This window comes from Anas acuta, chromosome 6 (genome assembly GCF_963932015.1).
Source record: "Anas acuta chromosome 6, bAnaAcu1.1, whole genome shotgun sequence".
NCBI classification, from domain to species: Eukaryota; Metazoa; Chordata; class Aves; order Anseriformes; family Anatidae; genus Anas; species Anas acuta.
This window is the reverse complement of record NC_088984.1, coordinates 6,097,980-6,122,498: the sequence shown is the minus strand read 5'-3', so window position 1 is coordinate 6,122,498 and position 24,519 is coordinate 6,097,980. Positions and strand designations below refer to the sequence as shown.

Here is a 24,519-nt window from a genome sequence, read left to right as displayed (position 1 = left end):
TGATAAATCAGGCTGCACAAGGATTAAAATAACAAGCCCCAAATGGCCTTTAAAAGACAAAGGTGCTGCAGCAAACTATTTTCAGCCACTTTGGATACTGTCAAAAGTTAGATCACTGATACAATTATCTTGCAAAACAGTAATGGCCAAAGTAATATGTTACGCAAAATCTAACAATGGCAATACTGGAGCCAAGTTTTTGAAAAGAACAGGTTTTATATTCATTTGCGCTTTTAATGGCAGGAGTGAGAATGCCGTGCTGCCCTGAATATTACTTCTGGGAACGAGTTATGAAAAAAAGCGTGTGCTGGGCTGAAGCATAAAATGTAACTGAATTGCATTCTTGTACATTTTAATTAATCCTATTTTAAAGCGAGGAGTTACATTTTAATAGGCAATGAACACACTTAGTTAAATACAGCATCAGATTTTTCTGTTGCTTCACTGCAGGCTGCATTTCCTAACAACCTGAAGAGACGGAGATAGTTAAATGGGTCCGTCCCAGGAAGGCCGTGTGTGTGTGCTTGCAGACTGCTGCCTTCTGTGGGACACAGAGAGGAGAGAGAGACAAAGTCAATGTATCTGGACTTGATTTCAGCTTTCACTGTTGTGTGCCTCTTACCAGAGGGTGTGTAACTCTGTCGTGTTAGGAAATGTCCTGTTCGAGGAATGAAAAGCACAGATATTGTCCTGACACTGGTTTTGGGCTTGCCAGGCCAGGCACACCACACAGTGAGGGGCCTGGCAGCAGGGCTTGGCGATCCCTTGTCAATCTTCCACCCCGCCATCTGAACAGGATGTCTCCAAGACCTAGGCGAGGATATGGGAAACATAATCACAAGATCAACGCTGGCCTCCAAAAAAAACCATTTCACTGCTTGCTTTCCGCATGGTGACCCTGGAAATCTGACTTCCAGGCTCTGCTGGAGGGTAGGCCAAGGCAGAGGAGGAAGGTGGCTTATGGCTCTGGAAGAGCTGCTGCTTGCAGGGCTGAGCAGCACGGGGCTCCTGAAGGCTGGCAGCAAGCATGAGGGGAGAAAACCAGAGAGAAATCCCCTGCCCGTGGCCTTGGGGTGCCATGGGGTGACAGCCCCCTGCTGCGAGCACAGCCTGGTCCCTTCTCGCTGCCCACCCCAGCGTGGGTGTGATACTGGGGAGCCCACGTCAGTTTGCTAAATTAAATTAAAAAGTCTTTTTCCTTTTGAAGCCACCTAGCATGAGGGAGCACACGGGGCCACTTCCAGATATTTCATTGCTGCCTACACACAAGCCTGCATGCTGCTTTCTGAAATGAATTACTCTCTTAAAGAGGAGAAAATCATGAACTGATGCTGCCTTATTATTAAGTTTGAAGGCGAAACAATATTACCCTTTGACCAGCAGCAGTCAGCCATGCGTGCAGCTGCTGTGCACTGCTTTGTGGTGTAGTACTGACTTACACTGTAAGGTCCTGTTTAAACTCAAATTTAATCCCTTTTAATTTAGTCAGTCATCTTTTGTGTCCCCAAGAAGAGGAAAAACAGAATTCCTTACAGCTTGAATTTGGTTGTTCTTTGAAGATTTGGGGAGCAGTTAGAGATTAGTTGGTCAAATCCTTTCTAAATTAAAAGCTTCCTAAAATAGAAATATTTTCCTTAGCCATTTTTTAGCTGCTTATCAATCTAAGAATTCAACTTTCTGGATTAATTTTAAAAACAAACAAAGAATACACAATTACTCCCATTCAAGAGCCCTGCTAGATACACAAGATGTTAATTCTGAAAGGAAATGGCAGTTTTGAGATGCTTAAGAATTGATGAGGTCCAAATTTGAAATCCAGCTGCCATGTGATTTTTAACAGGGTTTAACTAGAAGTTGTTTAGTCATCTGGCCTGTACCTGGGTGTACTAAAATCATGACTTGGCTTTCAAAAACAGAGAAGGGATGACTGATATCCAGTTCGCCTGGAAGACTGTCACAATACATGCCTGGCTTGTTCCCGTTCGGTAATTCACAGAGGTGTTTAGTGTCTAGGATCTTTAAACATGCACTCTAAGAACACAGAAAGGATCTGAAGAAAGAAAGGCTTACATCAGACATCAATGTTACGTTCTAGCACAATAGGAGTTAATACAAATTGCTGTCATTTGCATATAAAAATATAATTTCAAACCTATTTGCTCTACATATGCTGTATCTGTATCAAACAAAAAGGGAATACATTCAGTGCATCTTTACATCTTTCAATCTTTCTTTTACTGTAAATTACTGTGCACATCACCCCAAGTATTAATTTGATCTCATCACAGGATACATTTGATGCATTTCAATTAGCATATACAGAATAACGTTTCCAGGTTGTATAAAAGAATGATACTGGCAGGGTGCTTGCGGTTGGTGAAACAAGCACTAAAGGCAGATAAATCACCTGCTGGCAGACCAGGGCTGGGGGAGATGGGACTCTAGCACAGCGCTTTCAAGGCACACACATCTAAAATGTATAGCCTAGAAAATGTACAACCCTAGAAAAGAGACAGCAGGAAGCATTCTCTTCATATGCATATTAAAGGTGTTTTAGAGGAAAGGCTATGAAAATGCATGACCTTAAAAAGTCTTCCCTGGGTTACCATGAATAATGCAAATAGGAATCCAGATTTTGGTGGATACATGTGTCCTAACAGCCAATGTTTCTGTCTACTCTGTTTCCCAAACCTTTGACTACAAAAACCTCAGAAGGCCTAAATATGATGTCAGTTTGGATAACCATTCAATGAGAAATCTCTGCCCTGTTGGCTTTGTTGACTTAACTCACAGCAGACATTTTTTTCCCAAAAGTTTAGATAATGTCTGTGTTATTCACAGTTCTTTGTCAACAACCCCTGTGATTCTCTTCACTGGCCCCAGCCTTGACCATGCACAATAACAAAAAAGTGCCTCTTCTGTAAATCAGCGTTCGTTTAAATTTCTTTTTGAGTTTTGTTTTTCAGTTCATCACAGTCTTGAGCTCTTGCGCAGATAATGAATGTGTTTCCAATCTGCTTTCCAGAATCCATAACAGCAAACAAGCCTTACAGGTCACTGCTTAATTCACTTACTGTCTAAAAGGGTTTAACATGAAATCAAGTCTTTCTCATTAAATAGCCAAATTCTGAGTCTGTACACAAAACCTAAGCAAAATATACAAGTGGGTTTGGGACCGAGATTAATCATGCTGCTTGTTAACACTAAAAAACTGAACAAACTGGGGTTGGGAGGAACAGCTTTTTAAGCAAGAGATATGAGATGTGATCTGATAAGCAGAAGGTACAAGAGCTGATGACGTGTAAGTAAAGTCAGGCTTGAAAAGGCACACATTCCTTCTTGTTTTTAATGCGTGTTTTCATGCAGATTGTAGAGATCAAAGGAGACAAATCTAGCTGTAACTGCTGCCTAGGCCAAAGCTGGTAATAAGCATAAGACAGCCAAAAAAGCAACTCCGTTGTAAATGTTTTAAACTGCCTCCTCTGCATACCAATGGTGGTTCTACAGGGACTGCAAGTAATCCCTTGTATTAAAATTGAATGTGCTGCCCTACTCGATCAATTACAAAGATTTTTAAAAGTCTATAAATATGTATGTGCATGACTGAATCAGTAATAAAAATGTGATTTTATAAATCTCCAAGTCTCCGTGCTCGGGTCAATAGACTGTGCTAGATCAAACAACGTTACGAGTCCCGATACCTGAGAAGTGCCGGCTGGTCGTGATGATGAAGCCTTCCAGGAATGGCTGGCTTGTCTGTGCCACCTGCCTGCACTGCTGCAGGGGAAGGATGCAGGGAGCACAGCGCTGGCACCGGGTGGCACTGGCACAGGACATGTCCAAAGCCTGGGGAGATGTCAGCAGCAGGAGGCAAGCATTAAGTGCAACAAAATTAGCCCAGCCGTTTCTCTGCTGTTGCATTAGTGAGATAACCAGGGAGGCCTTTGCTTTCTTCTTTTCTCTGCCCTTTCTCCAGCAGTTAAAGAAACACAGTCTGGGTTTTTGGTGCCCTGAGGCTGTGGCACATTCACCAGTGCCAGTTCCCTGTGTGCCAGGCTCACCCATTGCTACAAACTTAATCTGAATCAGGCTTAACCATCAAATTAGCCAGAGTATATGCATGGTTTGGGATTAAAAATTTCTAAATAAATCTGTTTCACCTGTTCCTCCTGTTTCGGGTGGAAGCAGATAACCTTTCAGCTGCTGTTTGAGGTGTAGCAGCTCCTCACTGTCCACCAGTCACGCACCAAGGAGAGCAGGACTGCTGGACTGGCAGTGAGATACATGTGTTGCTATCACCCATGATAACAAGAGCTTGAATATGTTATTTCACTAAACAGAGACTTCGTATTTCCAAATCATGCTCCAGAAAAAATCTTGGCAGATCTCCTTCCAGTCAGCAAAGGGCGACACCTCATTAGTGTAGATAAGATGTTTGTGGCTTGCGTCTGAGTTTGTTTACAGCTCAGCTGAATTTCAGCCAAAATTCTGATAGCTGAATATGAATATACAATTTTGATGTGCACTTCATTGCTGCTCAATACCCGGAAGGGGATATTTTCTCCAGGGTGCCAGCAGCATGCTTCGCATAGCTGCTTTTTCTCCCCTTGTCCTCATGGTCACTATGCATGGCAAACCCAGCCCAGCTGGATGGGGCTGCTGCAGTCCCGGCCTCCAGCTTCTCCCACTGCTGTCCCTGCTCTCAAGGTACAAGAGCTCCTCCTGCTGAAGTTGGGATTGAGGAATGAGCGTCTGCCATGCACCAACAGCTTCCCTGCTCCTTGTGCTCCTGCCCAGTGCCATCCTGCCTGGTGCTGTAGGCTGGCAGCGGCCACCACCAGTGGTCCTTGCACTGCTGTGTCCTGGAGTACCCCTGGTGCCCCTCATTCCAGACTGCCGCTGAAAGGGTGTTCACCCACGTACACAAGAAACTGAGAAAAGTGATTAATTTGGAAGGATGTAGGTACTAAAAAATCAGACAAAATTCACAGCTTTGCATGTAGAGATATATTTATTTTCATGTAGATTAAGCCCATATGTGCTACACCCGGGTCATTTTGTAATAAAACTCTTGCATTTTGTATGTCTAAGAAAACATAAGAAGAATATGATCCCTAAGAAGATACAACCTGTACAGCCATCGATGAGTTTCAGTAAGAAGTGTCTCAAAAGCACGTTGGCTGCAGATTTGCCTTCTTGTGTCTGATAGCTACAGGCTAGTCTCATGCAAATAGCTGATATGTGTGATCGTTTCAGAAGTGAATTATAACATCAGGTAGTGCCGAGAGAACATATTCTGTCGCAGAAGGTCAAGAATGGCTAACCACTGCCCTTGTTTTTAATTATTTATATTATATGATAAATGACTGAACAAGATATATGTGCTTTTATTGCTACACTCACGACTTCAGCCAAGCAGATCTTAGTTTTTGCTATATGGCTAATATTGTAATTAAACCTTGGTATACACTTTGGGAATTATTAAAAAGCCTTCAGAGCTGTGCTGCATAAAACACTTCTTACAGAACCATTCCTTTTCTGATTTCATTCATGTTTATATTATTTATATAACCGAGAGAGGGAATCAAATCACACAACCTACAAAAAAAAAGAGTGAAAAACAGGGCCTTACTTGCTCCCAGTAGTAAAGAAATGTAGCGTTAAGACTTGAAACTCATTTCCAATTTTCTGTGTTCGTAACGCAGTCTCTAAACAGTGCATTATCTCACATACCAGATGTGCAGCAGTATCTAGGTACAACAGGGTGCGATAAGTATGGAATTTCAGCCTTATTTCTTCTTTTATGCTTTAAGTCAAATCCTTACTCTGATTTTAATTTAGGTTTCTGCCTTGTTTTGGTGTGTTTTAGAGGGTGGGAGAATGGTGGGGAGTTTGGCATTCAATTACAGGCATGGAAAAAGAAATCATTTGGGATTCAGAGTATCTTAAGTTAACAGCACAAGAGAAATCAACATCCAAACCTCTAATTTTATTTAAATTGGTGTAAAACTAGACTATAGAAACAACTTATGCTGATGTGATTAACTCCACTCAAGTGGAATTTGGCCCCAAGACAACAGTCTCTTGGCTGATTGCAGCAAGCTGCATTTGGAACTAAAATAAAGTGGAGGGATCTTGAAAGTTACTTGAATCACTGTCAAATGCTATTCAGAAAATACTATTTGCCTATTAAGTAATTTGAACACATTTAAATAAATAACCCATTTATTTTTGTGTTACTAAGAGGTACACCAATAAAAAAAAAACAATTAGTGTTCTCTCTCAGCTGAGATGTGGTAACCTCATAAAGCAATCAAACGGTGTTGCAAGAGCATGTTTTTCATGTATAAGTAGTCACTCTGGAAATAGAGGAAATAAAACTTTGCACCAGGCTGAATATAAAAACTTGGATGCAGCATGCTAATTTTCTGGTATGCTAATAGCATTTGGGAGTTGGAAGGTGGGAGTTTCAGCTCAAGGGAAAAGAGAGACCACAGTGGGGGAAAACCAGCTTTATTCTTCAAGGCACTTTTCGTCCTGCTGTTTCTCAAGGAAGGTTCCTTTGTCTGCAAGGAGTCTTCGAGAGCTCTTTGGATTCAAAGGAAACTTCTTGCTGGTTTCTGTGGGCTTTGACTGGGGCCCGGAGTCTGAACATCAGCATGGTGCTGAGCAACCCCATAAAACACGAAAGTTTCTGTGAACATTGAAAAGGTTCAGTTCCTTGCAGGATCAAACAGCTGCACACCTTTAAAGAAGCTGAACATGATATACAGTGCTTCCAGTCAGCCACAAATGGATGAGCTAATTAAATTATTTTTTTTCCTCTGGTATAGTCCAATTAAGTTGCTAAGCCAATCACATTGAAATAAATCAACCATATTGTTACATAATTCTTTTTAATAAACAGAGATATCATTACATGCACTAGGTTCTAAGGGTGCCAGATGCTCCTAAACAGGGAGTCTAATTTATATCATTGATTTCAAGAAGCAACCCATTCATGTGTGATAGGCGTTATCTCAGATTAAAGTATCTCATATATAAATGAGAGCACAGATGAGCGAAATGTGGACCTTACTGAATTCCCCATCACACAATCACACAAAACTGTTGTCCAAAACACTGAATAAATGGCTTTGCTGAGACTGTTCTGCTTAACGTAGTTAATAGGACTGCAACAAAACAGAGAGGCAAAAATACCCTCTTCAAAATTATTGCACCCAACGTGATGAAAAAAAACTTGACCTTCAAAATACCATGCAGTTTGCTGAAGTTAGAACCCAAGCTGGAAGGTTGGTTCTCTGTAATGTGAAGGGGGGTTCATGGCCTTGCCCACGGCTGCCAGCCCGCAGTGCTCCCTGGAGCAAAGTGCTCCTTGGCAGCGGGGACTGCCATGGACTTAATGCCTCAGACAGGGCAGGAAAACCAGTCTCCCCCTGAAAAAAAAAAAAAAAAAAAAAAAAAGATTACGTGCTTTAGTTTTGATTAAGGCTTCAAGGATACTATTAGAGGAGAGGGGAAGCAGAGGCGTTGCCCTCAAATACTGTCAGTGATGTAGGCTCCCTCAAAGAAGGGCGTAATACGCAGATCTAACCCAGTAATCAAAGATTGTTTTTATCTTTCATGCCCTTGGTTTAGGCTTTTTTTCTCTCTTGGAGGAGATTATGCAAAACAAAAACCGTCTTGGTTTGTTGTTTTTTTTGTCAGCTTCATTGGAGGACTGAGTGAGTCACACAGAAGCCAAGGTAGGCCAAGGAAGGTTAGCTGACCCTGCTAGGCCCTCAGCAAGCTTTTCCTGGAGAAACTGCCTCTGAGCAGTAATAACCTGCACCCCTCGGAGATGGATGCCACCAGGACATCATTGAGAGGGAAGAAATGGTGATTACTGAACATTTTTGCTGCTCCCATGCCTACCACCCGAGTTTGTTCCTGTTTATTTTGGACCTCAACAAAACAGCCTCAGCTTTGTGTGTTTACTCGGACAGCGATGATTGAGAGCTACTTCTCTGGAAAAAAGCTGAAGGAAAAACCCCTGTGGTTTCCATTTGGACATTAGAGGCTTGATGTGTTTTGCTGTCACATTCTATTTTTAAATGCATGACACTGCACAGGTGTTCAGACTCTAAATCCTTGGCTAAATCTGTCATCTCTCAGCAGCTTGTCACTATATCAGCTAACAAACTAAGGGAGAACCAAGTTCCCGTATGGTAAAAAACTGCAAGTGCTTGACAACGGTTGACCATAATTTCTTTCCGTCACTGAATTGATCAATTTTCAGGTGTTACATTTGCTTTGAGGTTCATTTGTCTACCTAGAAGTACCCAATTTAGTAATTTATCTACAAGCCCTTAATTTGTAGGACACAAGCTAACAGACAATTAAAAATGCAAATCATTTTTGCAGGAGCAAAAGTTGTTAGTCTGACTCAAAGCACAGGCTGGCAGTTTCACCTCCGAGCTTGCTATCCATAATACACCGGTTGAATTCATAAAGACACGATTTATGGCGAATTGCAAATCATCTTCCTGCTTCTGCCTTAAGCAGACATTATTTCTGTACCTGTGGGTACGGCTGAATGTAATACAGCTAAGAATCTAATAATCAGTACTTTAGGCAAGCTGGTCTTGAGATTCTACTCCAGAAGTTGGTTAACCCACACTAATGTTGTTCTGGAACTTTTTGTTCAATCTTTTGCATTGCTGATGAGGACTTTAGGGAAAAATGTACCATGTTCAAGCTACATAGAAGGAAGGTTGAAGCAGTTCGTACAGGACTACTGCTCTAGGGTGACCAAGAGAGAGCATGTTGCTGCTTCCCCTGGAGCACCCTCATCCTACAGAAACGTTTCCAATGCCCAGAAGCTTATTTGCTTCTGAATCCACATAGCTATTTGCTGCTGTGGCATTGGAAGACCAAACTCAAGACCCACACTTGCAAGTTTTAGATCTCCCTGGAGAGACTTGTAGCAGATCATCATGCCCACCTAGCTCATTTAGAAGAAAAAAAAAAAAAAAAGTGAATGGCAACTATTCCTTTGCAGGAGATTCTTTAAAATTTGGCTTGATGATCATTTAGCATTCATCACTAAACAAGAACAGTGGTACCTGTTTCAGTGACATACTATTGATTATGTAGTGTGGATTCATTGCAATAGATTAATTTGTACACCTAAGTGCAACTAATTCAAGTCCCCTGAGATGTTGATTCTATTCCCTATGCAATCTTTACTATCAGTAGGAAAGAACTGAGTTGGGGATCCCCTGAGCAATCCCAACCCGTACACAGACTATGAGAGCGATGGGTATCAACCAAGCACGCTGAGCAAGCTGGCTGATGTTTCTGTAAGGCCATTCTCTATCAGGTTTGAAAGGTTTTGTAGACTGGGAGAAGTCCCTGATGACCAGAGAAAAGCAAACGTAGTGACCATTCTCAAAAAAAAAAAAAAGCTAAGAACAATCTGGGGGATTACCAGCTGCTCATATTTCCTTCAGCCCCTTGGGGAAATTATGGAACAAATCCTCTCTGAAGTCATGTCTGCACACATGAAGGGGAAGATGATGACTGGGAATAGACAGTCAGATTTACCATGGATTTACTAAATTTGCCATGCTTGACTAAACCGATTGTCAAACATTTATCAAAAGACTAGATCTGGGGGTTGGAGAATAACAGAAGAATGTCATCTACTTTGGTTAGCCATATTTAACATGGGATATTACAGCCTGGATGAGTAGACTACCGTTTGGGTGTAAAAGTGGCGGGACCCCTCCTGAGAGTCAGTAACAGAGTCCCACTCTTCTGCAAGAGTGCAGGCAGAATTCACTAAGGGATTTTCTAGGGTTAAGTTTTCATAATTGTGAGCATTACTGAAAGGTTTTGAGGTAGTTTGCTATAAAGCACAGTGTAAACAAACAAAAAAATCAGAACTACTGCATAAAATGTTTTATACAATGTTGTTTACTTCATATTTCTTTATAAAGTTAGTTTCAGAATATAATAATTGAAGTTATTACTATCAAGACTGAAGAATCTGAAGATCTGACTTAATGCCCACAAACACCGACAGGTGCAAGTATTTAAGTTAACTTCTTCCTCTTCATATTTGCAGTGTGCTTTCATCTCTCAAGGTCCAGACTTATGCCAGAGATGCAATAAAACGTGACAGAAGTCCAGCCTTCCACAGGTTAAGCAAGCAAGGCCAGGAGGACAGGTACTGCCACCCCGTCCTCCCACTCGTAGTCTTTCCTTCAGCGGAGAAATGCTTGTGCCAAGATGCTGGAAATGATCCATTTAAAAAAATATTTTACTAACAGCTTTATTTTTTAAACATGGTGGCTAACAGTTGATTATAAGCTTAGAATGGCAGCATATAAATTAATTTTCACATCCCTTGAAACAAAAAATGTATGTACTCTGTGGTAGACCCGAAGGATAGCTTTTGTCTGCTAACTTCCAAGGACATTGCTTTACATATGTATACACTCTGTGATAGGATGAGATGTTCTTCCTGGCTTGGTAATATAACTAGACACAGATTGCTTCATACTTAAGTTGTCTGGAAGAAAGTGCACTTCTTGAATTATGGTTAGGACCACTGTTCAAAAGCATTTCGAAGAGAAGTTGTAGGTGTGTTTTTTTTTTTCTAGCTGATGGATTTCAAAATATCCCAGCACAGACATGATTAGCACTGTGTGGCATAAGGATTTATCTCAAAAGCTAACTTTTGAGAAATGCATTTATATTTCACAAGGCTGGAAAGCGATTAATTGTGATCTACTGGCATAATCTATCATCCTATATATCGAGGCTGCATTGCAGACCCCATCACTTCTAGCACTGGGACACTCTGCAGAGAGGACTCAACCAATTGGTCCTGGAATTGGGACTGCAACCAGAAAGTGAACAACCAGATTGGAAAAATAGACATATCTACACACTTAGTAACTCACATCAATCAGTTTGACTTATTTATACTGTTTTTCAGAACAGTAAATTTAGGAAATGCACAAACGATTAATACATTATTATAGTACTGTAATTTATAAGAAGAACAACATTTAGGAAAAGCTATATTGCATCTACTGCTAAACCTTTGCTGAGGGGGAAGAGACTGCTAAAATACCCACCTTGCAAACACTGCTTAAACTTGACAAAGTACAGCCTGGAAAGGTTATTCTGTATCTTATCCTCCAGGGTCAATAATTCTATACTTGGAGCCTTCTCTGTACTGATTTGTGTTTCCATGCAGTCTATATTTCAGATAGACACGCACCTTGATGTTCTAACAAAATTGATGAATTTCTCCCACACATTTATTGTTCTTATTTCTGACTACTGCAAGAAAAAATAGCACCTTGTCTAGCTCTTAATGGAAAGTTTATCTATTAAAGATGATCACTTGTATGAGAAACAGGTTGTGGTGCCAGGTAAGAGGACTATTTTACAGACTTCTCCAAACACATTTCTTTCAGGAATAGGAAATGTGAAGTAATGTCGGGTTTATATCAACAACACATCTGATGATTTTCTACAGCCTCTTTCAGCAGAAGCTTTTCTCACATATTGACAGCTACGAAGGTTGCCATTGCTTGCAAAGAAACATGTCCCTCAGGAGTTTGTGGTGTGTTTCTTTAGCCAGAAATTAAGAGACTGAGCAAAATATTCAGGTATACAATCTGTTTACGTGTAACTCCTGCTGTTACTTTTCTTTTCAGCCACCACTGTATTTTCTCTGAGCATTGATGGGTGTTGAGCCCTGTACATGAAGCAGAAGGCACTTTTCAAGAGCTCGCGATGGAAGCAATATGTTAGGGAGATTGGTAAGGATGTTTCTGGCTAGATAGGAGAACATTCTCCCTGAGTGCTAAACTGATCAAAACTGCATAACTGTACTCATCCTACCTTTCGGTGTAGTGCTCATTAGCTTGTGCATAGTGCCAATACAATCACGTAGCTCACACCTTCAGGATATATGCCTGGTGTACACAGCGTGCCATTCTCACGGGCAGACTGCTGGTGTCCAGAGTAAAGCTGCCTAGATAAAGTGTCCAGAGACGGATAAAAACATACAGTAGTGAACACTTTGCAGTTTGAAGTAGAATAAATACACTATCAATAGAAGAGGATTTTTTGACAGTGGGATAAAAGTACAAGGTATTTTATTTCACTGGCTTCAGATGCGCATTTCTGATTTTATTCAAAAGAAGAGTTGGTCAAGAGTGTCACTCAGAATATACTGTCTTCCTCCTGAATCTAACCCATTTTCTTCATCTGCAAAATTGTTGGATTCTCTAACACTTGGATGGTTTCTTGTAACATTAACAGGCTGTCTTACTACTGACTGGGTCAGCCCTGCAGATATCTTTACATTAAGAGGCTCTGTGAAAGTTAATGGGAGAAAGAAACAAAAAAAGTGACAAAAGGCACTCCAAACACACATGGTCAGTAACAGAGATCAACAGAGAGCCAAAGCTTGATTTAACTCACAATGCTACTGCTGTGGTTCTTCAAGAAAAAGGTCCCCAGGAACAGGCAAATAATGCAGCCTACAGCAAAGCACAATAGTGATAGAAAGAAGAAAGGTAAGCGTAACAGGAAGGAATTAAGAAAACTTTGTGTGTAATATTAGGAAAAGCTTACTAAATAACACAATGCTGTCAGCTCTGAAGCTTTCTAGGGACTACTGTGAGACCTAAAACAAGCTGAGGAAGAGTACTAGGAAGCTTAGGGCAGCAGCAATCCTACATTACAGGAGGATATTGGATACCTTTGCCTGGTGTCCGTCTTCTGAAGTGAAACACAAGAATAGGGAGAGCTCAAGAGACAGCAAACACGGTTTTTCACAGGTTCATAAGGGATGCCTAAGTCCTAAATCTATAACTTTTAAAATCACCCTGAAAGACATACAACCCAAGTAGTCCTTATGTTTTAAGGATGAAAACTGCCTTTAGTTGTTTTGGAGCACGTCTCACCAAGGACATCAGCGCTAATCCACCTATGGGCTCCGTTGGGACACGAGTCCAGGTATTCCTGCATCGATTTCTGCTGAAGGATCCAATTCAGGCCATGGTTTTCACACACCTTATACTAAGGTTGAAGGAGGAGGAAAAATGGTTGCAATGAGTCCTCCATCACTTTGTGTTCTGCGCATCGCCTGGTAGGTGTGAGAGGAAAGCCACCTTCCTGACCTCACTGAATTTCAGCTCTCATATCCCACTTCCAAATTTGTGTTTGTTCTCTCTTCCTCCAAAAAGTGAATCTAAATAGCTTTGAGGGAAGGGACTGAGCACCCTCATGAAATATACTGTCTACCTTGGTAAATATGATACTGTCTTGAGAGACATGGACTCCCTTTCTCTTCCAGTACTGTAAACTAGGATAACCGCTAATTTATTTGTGCATAGAGAATTTATTCATCAGTCCTTAAAAGCTGTTGTATGTTAATCTAAACAGCTTAATGTAGCAAGGCTGCTGGACTCAAGTGAAAAAGCACTCCTTGCAACCTAGGGGAAGGCTCTGCAGCTTCTAAAAGGGATGCATTTAAGTCACTGCTCCTTCCTGCCTGGGATCTTACCAGGTACAGCACGTCCTCCTGTGCAGCGAGCTCTCCTGGATCCCCTCTCAGGCACAATATGCAAACTGCAGGTGTTTAATTCAAAGCTGCCATAGGGGTAACTTCTGTGCTATCTTTTCAGAACTTGAAATTTTCCAGAACTGTAGAAAAACGCCTGACTGCTTTTAGTTAAGATGTTATTCTTAAACTGAGGAAGTGAGCAGAACCTCCGTATTAGCATAGGTTTTCTTGCCTGACTAAAATTGATTACTTCTTTTCCAGTTGAGTATTTTGAAGAGGAACCCGAACCAGATGAATTATGCAGTAGCCCACGTTTTCATCAAAGCCAAGGAAAGATTAAAATGTCTTGCGGCCTCTACATGCCTGTACAATAACAAGCAAATCCCTGAAATGTGTCTGTCCCAGGATGTCCTAAAGAACTTCTGATCAGGACTCGGGTTTCTTCAATTTTCAGACTCGTTTCTGTTTAGAATACTGTTTTAGCCCATTTCCTATGAAAAAAAAAAACAAACTTCCTATGATGCCGTTACTGCAGCTATACATGTATGTCAGTCCCTCTCTGACAACTGTTCAACCATTCTGTGCACTTCAACTAGATCTAAAAGACCTGGAGATCTCAAAGATAATTACATTTCTACTAAATAATGGTACTAGGAAGACAGAAGTCAGGGTACAGGGCCCGTATTCAAAGTACAGCAGGCTTATTAATGCCTGCTCACAGCCCAGTTTATCTCAGTGCTAACATCCTTCTGTGTCTTCAGAGAATATCATTGGTACAGGACAAATCAGGTACAGTGACTACTGGTTTGCATTATCAGCACTACAATTCTAATATCTAAATAGGACAACATTGAATTTCCATTACATTTATCTGCTTTATTGACATGAATTAAAAATGAAGTCTAGTCATTGATCTGAACAAGACAATGCAATCCATCAAACCCAAAGAAAGATACAAGAACTACTATATTTTAATTTTTTGCCATATTAAGCTTGTTATTCCACCAAAAGTAAAGTTTGTTGTTCATTGAAAGAACATTGAAAACCTCACCAGAAAGCAAATTTCTGCAGAATGGTATTCTTGGTCACTGTAACACAAAGTTAGGTATTTTATATTCCTTCCTTCCCCAGTTGTTCAACATTAAGTATTAAAAAACACTGAAACCTTGACTCTAGAGAAAGCAGAGTAACAGATCCCATCCAATATTCACAGAAGTGTTTTGTTAAATAAAATGTGGAGTTTAATTCCCTGGTCCCAGAGTTAACAACTGAGTTGAAAACCAGTTAGTTTTAAGTGGAAACATTCTAGAAGTGCATTACACAATCTAAGATTCAAATTGATAAAGCCTTTGGATTGTCCTGCTACCAGGGATTTCGGACAGACAGCTCTCAGCACAGTGTGAACTGATGACCACTAGGAGATCCTGGAAAGGCAGCTGCAACTCCTTAGTTTCCTGTACAGATAGAGTATGTTTTGCTTTAAAAAAAGACAAACAAACAAAAAAGTGCAGTTGGGCAGCAGAAAGGAAGGCAGTCCTTCTACCTGGTCCTGGCTGCTGCACTTTGGATCATGTGGACATCTCCAGGAGGCAGAGAAAGCCTGGTGGGGCTTGGTGGCTGGGCTGATGGCTGGACTTCACCATCATGAAGGTCTTTTCCAGCCTAACTGATAGCATGATTTTAACAGAGAAGACTTAAGGGGGATTTAAAACTAACTCAAATTTTGATGTTTCCATGACGGGAAGACTAATTCCATAGCTATACAACTACAGCCAATTCCAAGCTACACAAGGGATCAGCTTGATCCCTTGTGCAGGGATGAACTTGAGTCTGGCATCCATCTCCAGCAGTACCACAGCACCCATCCCAACCCAACAAGGAGTTTAATGCCAGTCTTTTCCTTGCCTTGAGTGATCATAACATTGAGATTAACCAATGGACAAAACCTCATTCATTTTAAAAGAAAGAAAGGTGCAATTTAGCTAGTGATTGCTGTATATAACTGTTTCAATCATCTAAATTAAAGGGGACCGGGCTAACACACCAGATAACCCTTCAGCGGTGTCACAGCAACAAAGGTAACATTATCTGCTATGAATCTTTCCACAAAGCTGATTAGCATTTTGTTATCTTAATGAGTGGAAAACAGCCTAAGCTTTCGGCTTCTCCCTCACACGCTGTTTGCTCAAGAAACTGAAGGACTGGGTTTCGCTCGTCCCTTGCTTCCCAATGTGTTGCTCTAAAAATGCCCCTGTCTCCAGCCTAAGAGCTAGATTCAGCACCACTCTTCATCTGCTACTGTATTTTCCTCAAAAAACAACCAAACAAATAAGAACACACCACACATTTTTCTTTCCTCTTTTTTTTTTTTTTTTTTTTTTAAATGATTATCCTACTGTTTTTCTTTGCTTTTAAATTAAGAAGGCTCCAAATTAAGAACAGGTTTTAATAATCCATAGTAGAGTAAAACAGAAGCAGCAAGTTTTGCAATTATCCCCAAATGAGACAATAAAATTCTGGAAACAGAGTTTTGTTTCTTACAGACACCACCAAATTCTGATACATGAGAAAACACAGAACACATCTGCACAGCCTAGAAAACCAGGAGCCATACACTGGTTTCTCCTGCACTTACATCTGGAGACTGTACAGACAGATTTATGCACCAACCTTGCCATTCTTGTCTCTCAGCAACATTTTGTGGTGCTAGTTTCTGCTGTCATATCCCAGTTCCAGACTTATGTTGAACCCCAGGAAACAAGGATACAGTAGGTTGAGCATGCGCTCATGTAGACCATAGTCTCACAATGCACTATCTGCCCTACAGTATATGAAACAGAAAGCACGTGGCACAGCACTACAGTTCCTCTTGGAAAATGTGCAATAACACCTAAGTAATAATGGGTTAAAAACCCTAAGCAGTAAGTCATAGGAATCAACACATGGTCATACACTATAGATGCAAACAGACAGGAGACGTCAGCTTCTCCTCTGACAACGTTCATCCTTGCCCCTGCCGTTGTATTGAGGCAGGCCAGTGGGAGGAGGGACAGCAGTGTGGAACATTTTCCTGGTGCACTGGAGGCAAAAAAAAGTGAGAAACACACCGTGAGGCTCTGGTTTACGTTCAGCCAGCTTTTGTTCCTTGGTTTCACAAAAAAAATGAGTGCACATCTCTTGACTATAAATGCCATGAAGTCGTGCTAGTGAGTGCTATAAAGCTACCATCACATACCTGCTCCTGCACTACAATCTCTGAGGACTGCAGAAACCAGCCCGTGGGAACTACAAGAACCCAACTGCTTGGGGTAAGGAGAAAATTTGGGCTGGGAATCCCATGGGTGGTTAAGCTGGCAGTGCTGGAGGAAGACACTCAGCAGTAGCAGCTGCAGCTGGAGGTTGGAGGGAAATCACTGGCCATGAGAACCTCCAGGGGAACAGCAACTCCAACTTTCCAGACCCATGTAATGAACAACAGAAGCAGCCAGCAGATGCTTGCAGGGAGAGAAATAAACAAGAAAAAAAAAAAAAAAAAAAAAAAAGCTGAGCAGCCAGCTTTAAAGGAAAAAACTTCACGGTCCATGTCTTACCATCCTGGGATGCTCAACTTTGGGGTTCCCACTCCCTTTTCAAGGCAGAAAAACCAGCAACAGTGCCGAAAACTGCTGATGGAAACCATCAGGTTCTTGCACTTGTGCAAGCACAGACTCAGAACATGTTGGGGAAACAGACCTTGCTCCTCTCAGTCCCTCTGTCCCTCTCCTCCTGCAGTGACTGCTCAGGCTTACTCCACCTGCCCATCAGGCTTTTTCATTTCCATCATCTTCCTCTCTCTGATATTCACCTCCTACCCCCACAAACAAGTCCCAGTGTTCCTCTTCCTCAGGTCAGCCTCAAGCACAGCCAGCTCCTTCACCAAAGCCCTTAAATCCACATAATGACAGAACAAATACAGCAGCACATCTATGCACAGTGCTTTGTTTTCCTAGATACTTGCTACAGCACGATGAAATTCAGGTTGAGTTTATACTGGTGATTCATGGTTCTAGAAATACCCGGTCATCACCAAAACCAAGTTCTATAAAGTCAGGAAATTCTCAAATGATTGTTCATCACAAACATAAGCCAAACATGCTGGATTTTGGGAAGCAGAACTAAAGTGCTCTAAATAACCTTAACTCTTCATTGTAATGGCACAATAACCATAATTGGTCCCAGCGCACACAAAAACTGCTTTTAGAGACACTGGATTTTTAGGTTTGTTTTTTTATTTCTCCCTATTCTTACATTTTCACTTGCCTGCTATTAGTAACTTATATTGCTACCAGCCAGTTGGAACAAATAGAAAACCTGAGCTTGAGAACTCCAGCTCTTAAAGCTCTTTACAAATAATTCCACCTTAAGTTATAGTCAAGTTGCTCAGATTGGGTATTTAGAGCAAGTGCTGCAACGCAGGGAGCACAGAGCACTGTACCAGCACCAAACTCTGCCTCTAGGACACAACTATTTGGTCTTCTGTGGACCCATCTTCATAGCTCTTCATGTCCTCTTCCCATCTTAAGATGTTTCTTTTTCCTTCCAGCCCTGAAATAAGCTTTAGCTGCAGCTGAACCGATGGCTGGCCACAACAGCAGCCACAAGAGATCCTCTACAGCGAAGGAGCTACAGTGTTTTCCACGCCCTGACCTGTGAACTTCAGCCTTGGTGGGACATCCGTCCCCAAATTCATCCAGCTGCCCCTTCCACCTCTTGCTCACCCAGCAGTGTGCGAGCCACAGCGCTCATGGCTGATGGACGGGCTGAATTTACAGAGCATCAGGGAAAGCCTGCAAGTGTGGGAAGGGCTAAATTGCAGAAGAGAGGTTCTAAGAGGGTGAAACGTGACTGACGGGGACTTAACACTACTGATGCTCTGCTTCTGTACAGGTCCTCCCATTTTTAACTTTAACTCTGACTGATTCTTCACCTACCCAAGGAAACCTCAAACTACAGCCACAAACAGGGGAGGAAAGGAAGAGAATGAAAATGGGATGGGAACAAGGGATGGGGCGAGGGGAAACATACACGAAGGTATGCAGGTTATTATGGTGAAAGGTCCAAACCAGAACATTTGGAAATCGAGGTCAGGGTGAATGCATCAGAGTCACGTAAATGGGAACCTCCCTTGTGATGTGGTAAAAATGTCACAGCCAATAGCTCTGCTATATAACTGGGAATAGCTACGTGGTGAGCTACAGATGGGCAGGCAAAAATCAAGACTAGAGACAGACTGGCAGAGAAAATGCACTGTCCTCTGAAGTACACCTGCTTTTAGATATATTATTCTTTAGATGTGTTTTTAGATGTGTTTTCCTTTTGACACACAACTCTGAGTTCCCTCCTTGCAGAAACCAAGGCTCAGGAAGCAGGCAGAAGGAGGTGACTGACCCACTGCATCCCAATTCACCAACTTAGCATTCGGGCTCCACTCACTTCTCTGTTTCGCTTCCCTGGCAGTTACACTACGATACAGGTAACAAAAGTGCTTACAGCACATCTCTGGTAGGCAGATCCCAAAGCTCTTTACAGTGGCAGACAAATGCTTTCCATGTCCCAAGTGGAAAGATTGAGGCTTGGATTTTGAACGTCCTGTGCTTGGGAAGCCCGGGATTTCTTGTGGTCTCACAGACATCACTCAAACTGGCTTGCTCAACAGTTTTTAAATAGGATCCACAACCTTTCTGTGCCCCAGTCAACCTGCAAATAGACCATGAAAAACGTCAGGCACCAGCTCCACAGAACCGGGCTAAAAGATGTGATGCTGCTGAGTTTTGCGTGGCATCTCAACACCCTTCCTAAACTAAACCTAGCCCATCCACCTTGATGCATACTCCTCATTTGGGATGATGAAAGTCCCAAAGTGCTGAAACCAGCATTTCCGGGGCTGTCTTAATTTCAAACTGCCTTCACTCCTTAGATTACTTCTAGTACCTTATTACACCAGAATAAGACGCAGGTGTACGATGCCTACAGCACCGAGAACACCAAAACAAACCAAAAGGAAAGCTGGGCTGAATGTATTTCATGGCAAATATCTCAGTGAAATTAAGAGGGATGGAATTTCATCCCTGTGCTTCCCAATGACCAGAGGGTAGCATTTACCTTTCACAAACAGAGTTTGGAGTTTTACGTGGTGGCTATTTCTGATTCTCACTGCACTGGCTCGTTACACACTGAAAGTCTGCAAGGTGACTGTGACAAAATTAAAGAAGCCAAGAGAAACACACTTCTGATTCTATGCCCCACATAATATAAATATTTTAAATGGAAATGCAGCTTTATCTCACTTTTCAAGCTATTTCTGCTGACGAAGCATTGTCTTGTACTACAGCATGTTATGAAATGTTCTTTCCTACTTAAGTTGTTAAGACCTTTTAACTCTGTTTTAAACTCATGCTGTAAAAATTTTGCCTTAACTGTCAGGCAAAATTATATTCATTGTAGGTAAAAATATCATCCCTTAAAAAGGCCAAAACAAAGCGTCACTGAAATTCACAGCAATGGATGCTATATTCAGCCTAGGTGGAGAAAAAATCTTGAAACAATATACTTTGTCACTCTATTTTTTTCTCATCTATCCAAACACTATTGGGAAAAACAAAACAAAACAAAAACGCAGTTTTAAGTGTTTGTAAAATAACTAACTCCCTCGCTTTATAAATGGTGACAGCTCTGCCCACTGCTAACACTAGAAGCGAGTTCCTTGGGAGGACTGCTGACACAACTTTAGCTATGGGCGCTGGAAAACGCTGCTGCAATCCCTTTTTAATTCCAGCCGGCTGAGATCAGGAGCAACCCAACAGCTGAGCTGAATACCCTACGGAACCACGGGTCCCACCTGCGAGTGCTGCTCTGTCCCTGCCCCTCGCCAAGGCAAAGTACTGCTTACACCACCTACCTACAGCAAAAACAGACCTGAGCTGATTCAAACCCTACCTACAGCCCCCTGCTCCCTCCCTTGTAAAGCAAAGGGTGAGTCTTGTACATTTTAAAGACCCCATAAACTATGTTAAAGAAGGGTATTAAATGTGGCATTTTAACAGTGCAAATTAGGAACATGAAAACACCAAATATATTACAGCATGTACTTTAATAAGATCTCCTTAAAATGAAAATTCCCAATACCTTAGTCTTTTCAATTTCCAATATGTAGAACTCCATTATTCATACAGAGATAATTATGAAGGTATTCAGCAACTATGTGAAAATTAAAAAGCTTACTGATGACTAACGGTAAAGGAAAAGCATCTCCTAGTGACAATACAGCATATCAGTTATTGGGCTTCTTATCAATAACAGCCTGGACATCACTGACCGAGCACTGCAAATTATTTTTTGATCTATACTGACAGCACGAGCCAAAATTCACTTTCGAACTGAACGCATTTATCCAGACGCCAGTTAGCACCTCAACCTGACACAGCTGCCTGTTCCAGCCTTGCTGCTTTCCATACCCAAATAATGCAAAGTAGTTTAAGAGATGCATCCGTGCTCACACTGCATGCATTATTGGCACGCCATCCACTAGTTAAAAATAATAATCCAGGAAAGTGTTACAAAAATGTATCCACACTCCACTGAGAAAATACCAAACATGAACTTCTGATTGAATGCTATTGCATATAACACCATCCCCGAACTAACGCTGTTCAAAAACGCAGTGAGATTTTCTGCCAGCATCTCCTCAAATTTGTGAAGTTTTGCCCCATATCTGCACATCTTTATAAAGTGGGCACACAGATGACACCCTTCTGTGTTCGAAAGCCAAGCAAGAGTTCGAGGTCTAATGAAAAAGTGTTTCTGGCTTCATTAAAATGTAGACTGTAGATGCAAAGATGTTTTGCATCCTAACAAGTCTGTTTGCATTTAAAAATTAAGATTGTGCCATCAATAAGGGTTTGATGGCAGCACTTCTGGGTTACTAGAGTGCTGTATTACAACACTGCAAGCCACATTTTTTTTCTTCATTTGGCTGTAGTGCTGAGCATTCTGCGTTTTATTAATATTAACCGTACTCATTGTTGGTTAAGAAACAGTTGAGAATTAGCATCACCGATGCCTGCCTGCTGAAACTGCTAATTAGATTCCAGGAAGCCACCAGGCACTCCAAGTATTGCACAGAGAGCAGAGGATAGCACAGATACTTGTATTCTGTGCATCACCACCAGCACCAAACATATTTGCCTGCAACGTATAGTAAGGTGTAGCTTTAACCAGATGTTTACCAGAAATTAACCAGATGTTGTGGAAACGCATGCCAAAGCATTTTCATGTGTATTTTTAGTAATAGCTGAGCGTTAAAAGACAGATCTAAAGCATCTCTAAAATCTCAAACATTCTCCCTTTGCTTTAAATTATTACTTACACTAACTTGTGTAAGCGATAAAACTAATCGACAACAAAACTTTGCTGGTTTGTACGTGAGGAAAACAGAAAACTGAGCACTCCTGCGTGAGTTCAGTGCCACATCCACCTGGAAACCTGCACCGGCTGCGTGCCAGGCAGCAACTTTGCTTCTTCCAAGCAGGCAGCCTCCCTGCAAAGCCATTTCAGCACCACAGCAAGCAACCTCACGATGCTATCTGAAACACTATCCACACAACCGAGGGATACAATGAATCCCTCTGCTTTCTGCCTAATAAATAAAAGGGGGCATGTGTGCGAGGGCTCGGAGGTGCGAGGAAGGAGCCTTGCTGTTTAGTCCCCTTCTGCTCAGCAGCTTGGCCGTCCATTTACTGCTCCCCATCCACACCTCTCACCCCTGCAGAGGTGCTCTCACCCCTGCCTTGCTCAGCTGGGAGCTGCCGTGTGAGTGAAGGATGCCAACAGCCTTTGGTCGTCCGAAAAGGGTGGCGGTGCCTTATCGCAGGGCTGCAGCTCGGGCGCCTCGCTGCTACACGACAAAGTGCGGGAGCGAGAAACGTTACACGACAAGCACAAGCCAGAGAACGGATTAGGATTTGACATAAGCTTCCCCCGAAAACTAATCAATCAATTCACGCTGCAACATTAGGAGCCGGCTCTCGGGGAGGGTGGTTAATCCCTTCAGGGTTTATTACACGCTCCCTGTTGGCTACGGTGACAAACTTTGGAGGTGCGAGGCAGCCGGGGAAGGGAGGCAGAAGTTTGGCAGCACGAAGCGGAGATGACAGGGGAGCACGCCGGCAGAAATTCCCGAAATCATCATCATAATAATAGTGATGGAAAGGGGGAAAAAAAAAATAAAGTCTTGAAAACCGCGTTTGGTTCGGCTGCGGCCGCTGGCCCCTAAGGGAAACGTCCCGCCGGAGGCCACCCCGCTCCCGTAGCACAGGATTTATATTAAAAAAAGGGGGAAAAAGGGATAAAAAGGCAGAAGGAAGCCCCTCGGCAGCCAGCGGTCGCTCCGGGGACCGGCGGCAAACTTCAGGAGAGCGCTGCCGGGCCTCGCCCCCGCGCTCCCCCGGCCCGGAGGGGTGCAATTAATAAAGGCAGATAATTAATAAACAAACAAAGCAGGGTTGGGGGGAGGACGGAAGGGGGTCCGGAGCCTGGAGGGGGGGCACTTACGAGCTGCAGCAGGACGCCCTGGAGCACGACGAGGGGCCGCAGGGGCACCATGGCGGCTGCCGGTCTAGGCGGCGGCTCCCTCGGCGGGGCCGTGGCGCATCCCCGCGGCGGAGGGGGGGCGGCCGGGGCTCGGGGAGGCGCCGTGCCCCCCTCACAGGGCGCTGCGGGCCGGCGGCGAGCCCCCGGCGCTGCCCCCGGCTCTGCCCCGCCGCTCGGCTCCGCGGGCGGCCATGGCGGGCGGGGGGCGGGCAGGGGGCGGGAGCGCTGCCGGCCCGGAGGGGTCCCCTCGTAGCCCGCTGGTGATGATGATGATGGTGGTGGTGGCGGCGGTGGTGGTGGTTGTTGTGGTTGTGGTGGCGTCCCCCGCTGGGGGAGAGCCGTGGTGGGGCTCCCGCTCCCGACGCCCCGGCTTTTGCCGGCAAGTTTAAAGCCGCGCCGCAGCGGCCGCCCCCTCCTCCTCCGCCCGCCCGCCCGCCGCTGCCGGGGCGGGCTCCGTGAGGCCGGCGTGGTGCCGAAGGGGAGGCGGGCGGAGGGCTGCTGCCGCTCGCAGGGAGCCGGACGGGTCCCCTCCTCGTCCCCAGCCCACCCTCAGGGGGAGAGCGGAGCCCTCCGGGGGAATTAAGCCTGCCCACGGGCCGGCCACCGCGGGCTCCGCGCTCCCGTCTGCCCGGCTGAGGCGCGGGGTGGCCGCAGGGTCCCGGGGTGATGTGCCCGGCCGGTCCCTGTGGGTGCTGAGGGGCTCGGCAGGTTCCTCACATGAGTCTGGGCAATGGCATTTGGGCATGAGGGCACCTGGTGCTGGGACGTGAGAGGAGGCAGGGAGGGCTGCAGTGCTCACCTCCCGCCTGAGGTGCTGTCCTTTTAATGATCAAAGGCAGTGAATTACAGAATCATTAAGGTTGGAAAAGCCCTCCAAGATCATCAAGTCCAAGCCCTTCAAGTCCATCAAGTCATCCATCCCCCTGCCACCAATATCACCCACTAAACTATGTCCTCAAGCGCCAGCTCCAACCTTTCCTTGACCACCCCCAGGGATGGGGCAACCCGTCCCAGTGCCAGACTGCTTTTTCTGAGAAGAAATGTCTCCTCATTTCCAACCTCCCCTGGCACAGCTCTCAGTGAGTGCTCTCTGCACCCACTTTTAAGATATGTGGCCCTAGCAGCAGTGGTAAAACTGTTGTTCCTGGGCTTTCAAGCCACAACCTCAAAAGGAGAATGAAGTTTGGGGTTTGCTGGCCTGCTGTGGAGGTCGGGGTGCCTGGGGCTGGCAGAAGGCCCGGCCATGTTCAGCATGCAAGGCTGCAGTGGGAGTGCTGTTATCCCCCTGAGCATCGCCCTGAGTTTTGCAGTTTGTGTGG

The 24,519-nt window shown here is 43.6% G+C and overlaps 1 protein-coding gene and 1 long non-coding RNA gene across 2 annotated transcripts in view; both read right to left on the bottom strand.

Moving 5' to 3' along the window:
• NXPH2 (neurexophilin 2) overlaps nt 1-23,618 on the bottom strand; it is a 35,318-nt gene extending 11,700 nt beyond the window's left edge. Inside the window, exon 1 of the mRNA XM_068687114.1 lies at nt 23,162-23,618. Coding sequence (XP_068543215.1) covers nt 23,162-23,212 — 51 coding nt within the window. The 5' untranslated portion in view covers nt 23,213-23,618. The remainder of the gene's footprint in view (nt 1-23,161) is intronic.
• On the bottom strand, nt 9,944-13,211 carry LOC137858705 (uncharacterized). The gene is made up of 2 exons (XR_011097932.1): nt 11,902-13,211; nt 9,944-10,275 (listed from the first exon to the last, which is right to left on the bottom strand). It is a non-coding gene; the product is annotated as an uncharacterized lncRNA (long non-coding RNA).
• Nucleotides 23,619-24,519: the final 901 nt, after the last annotated feature.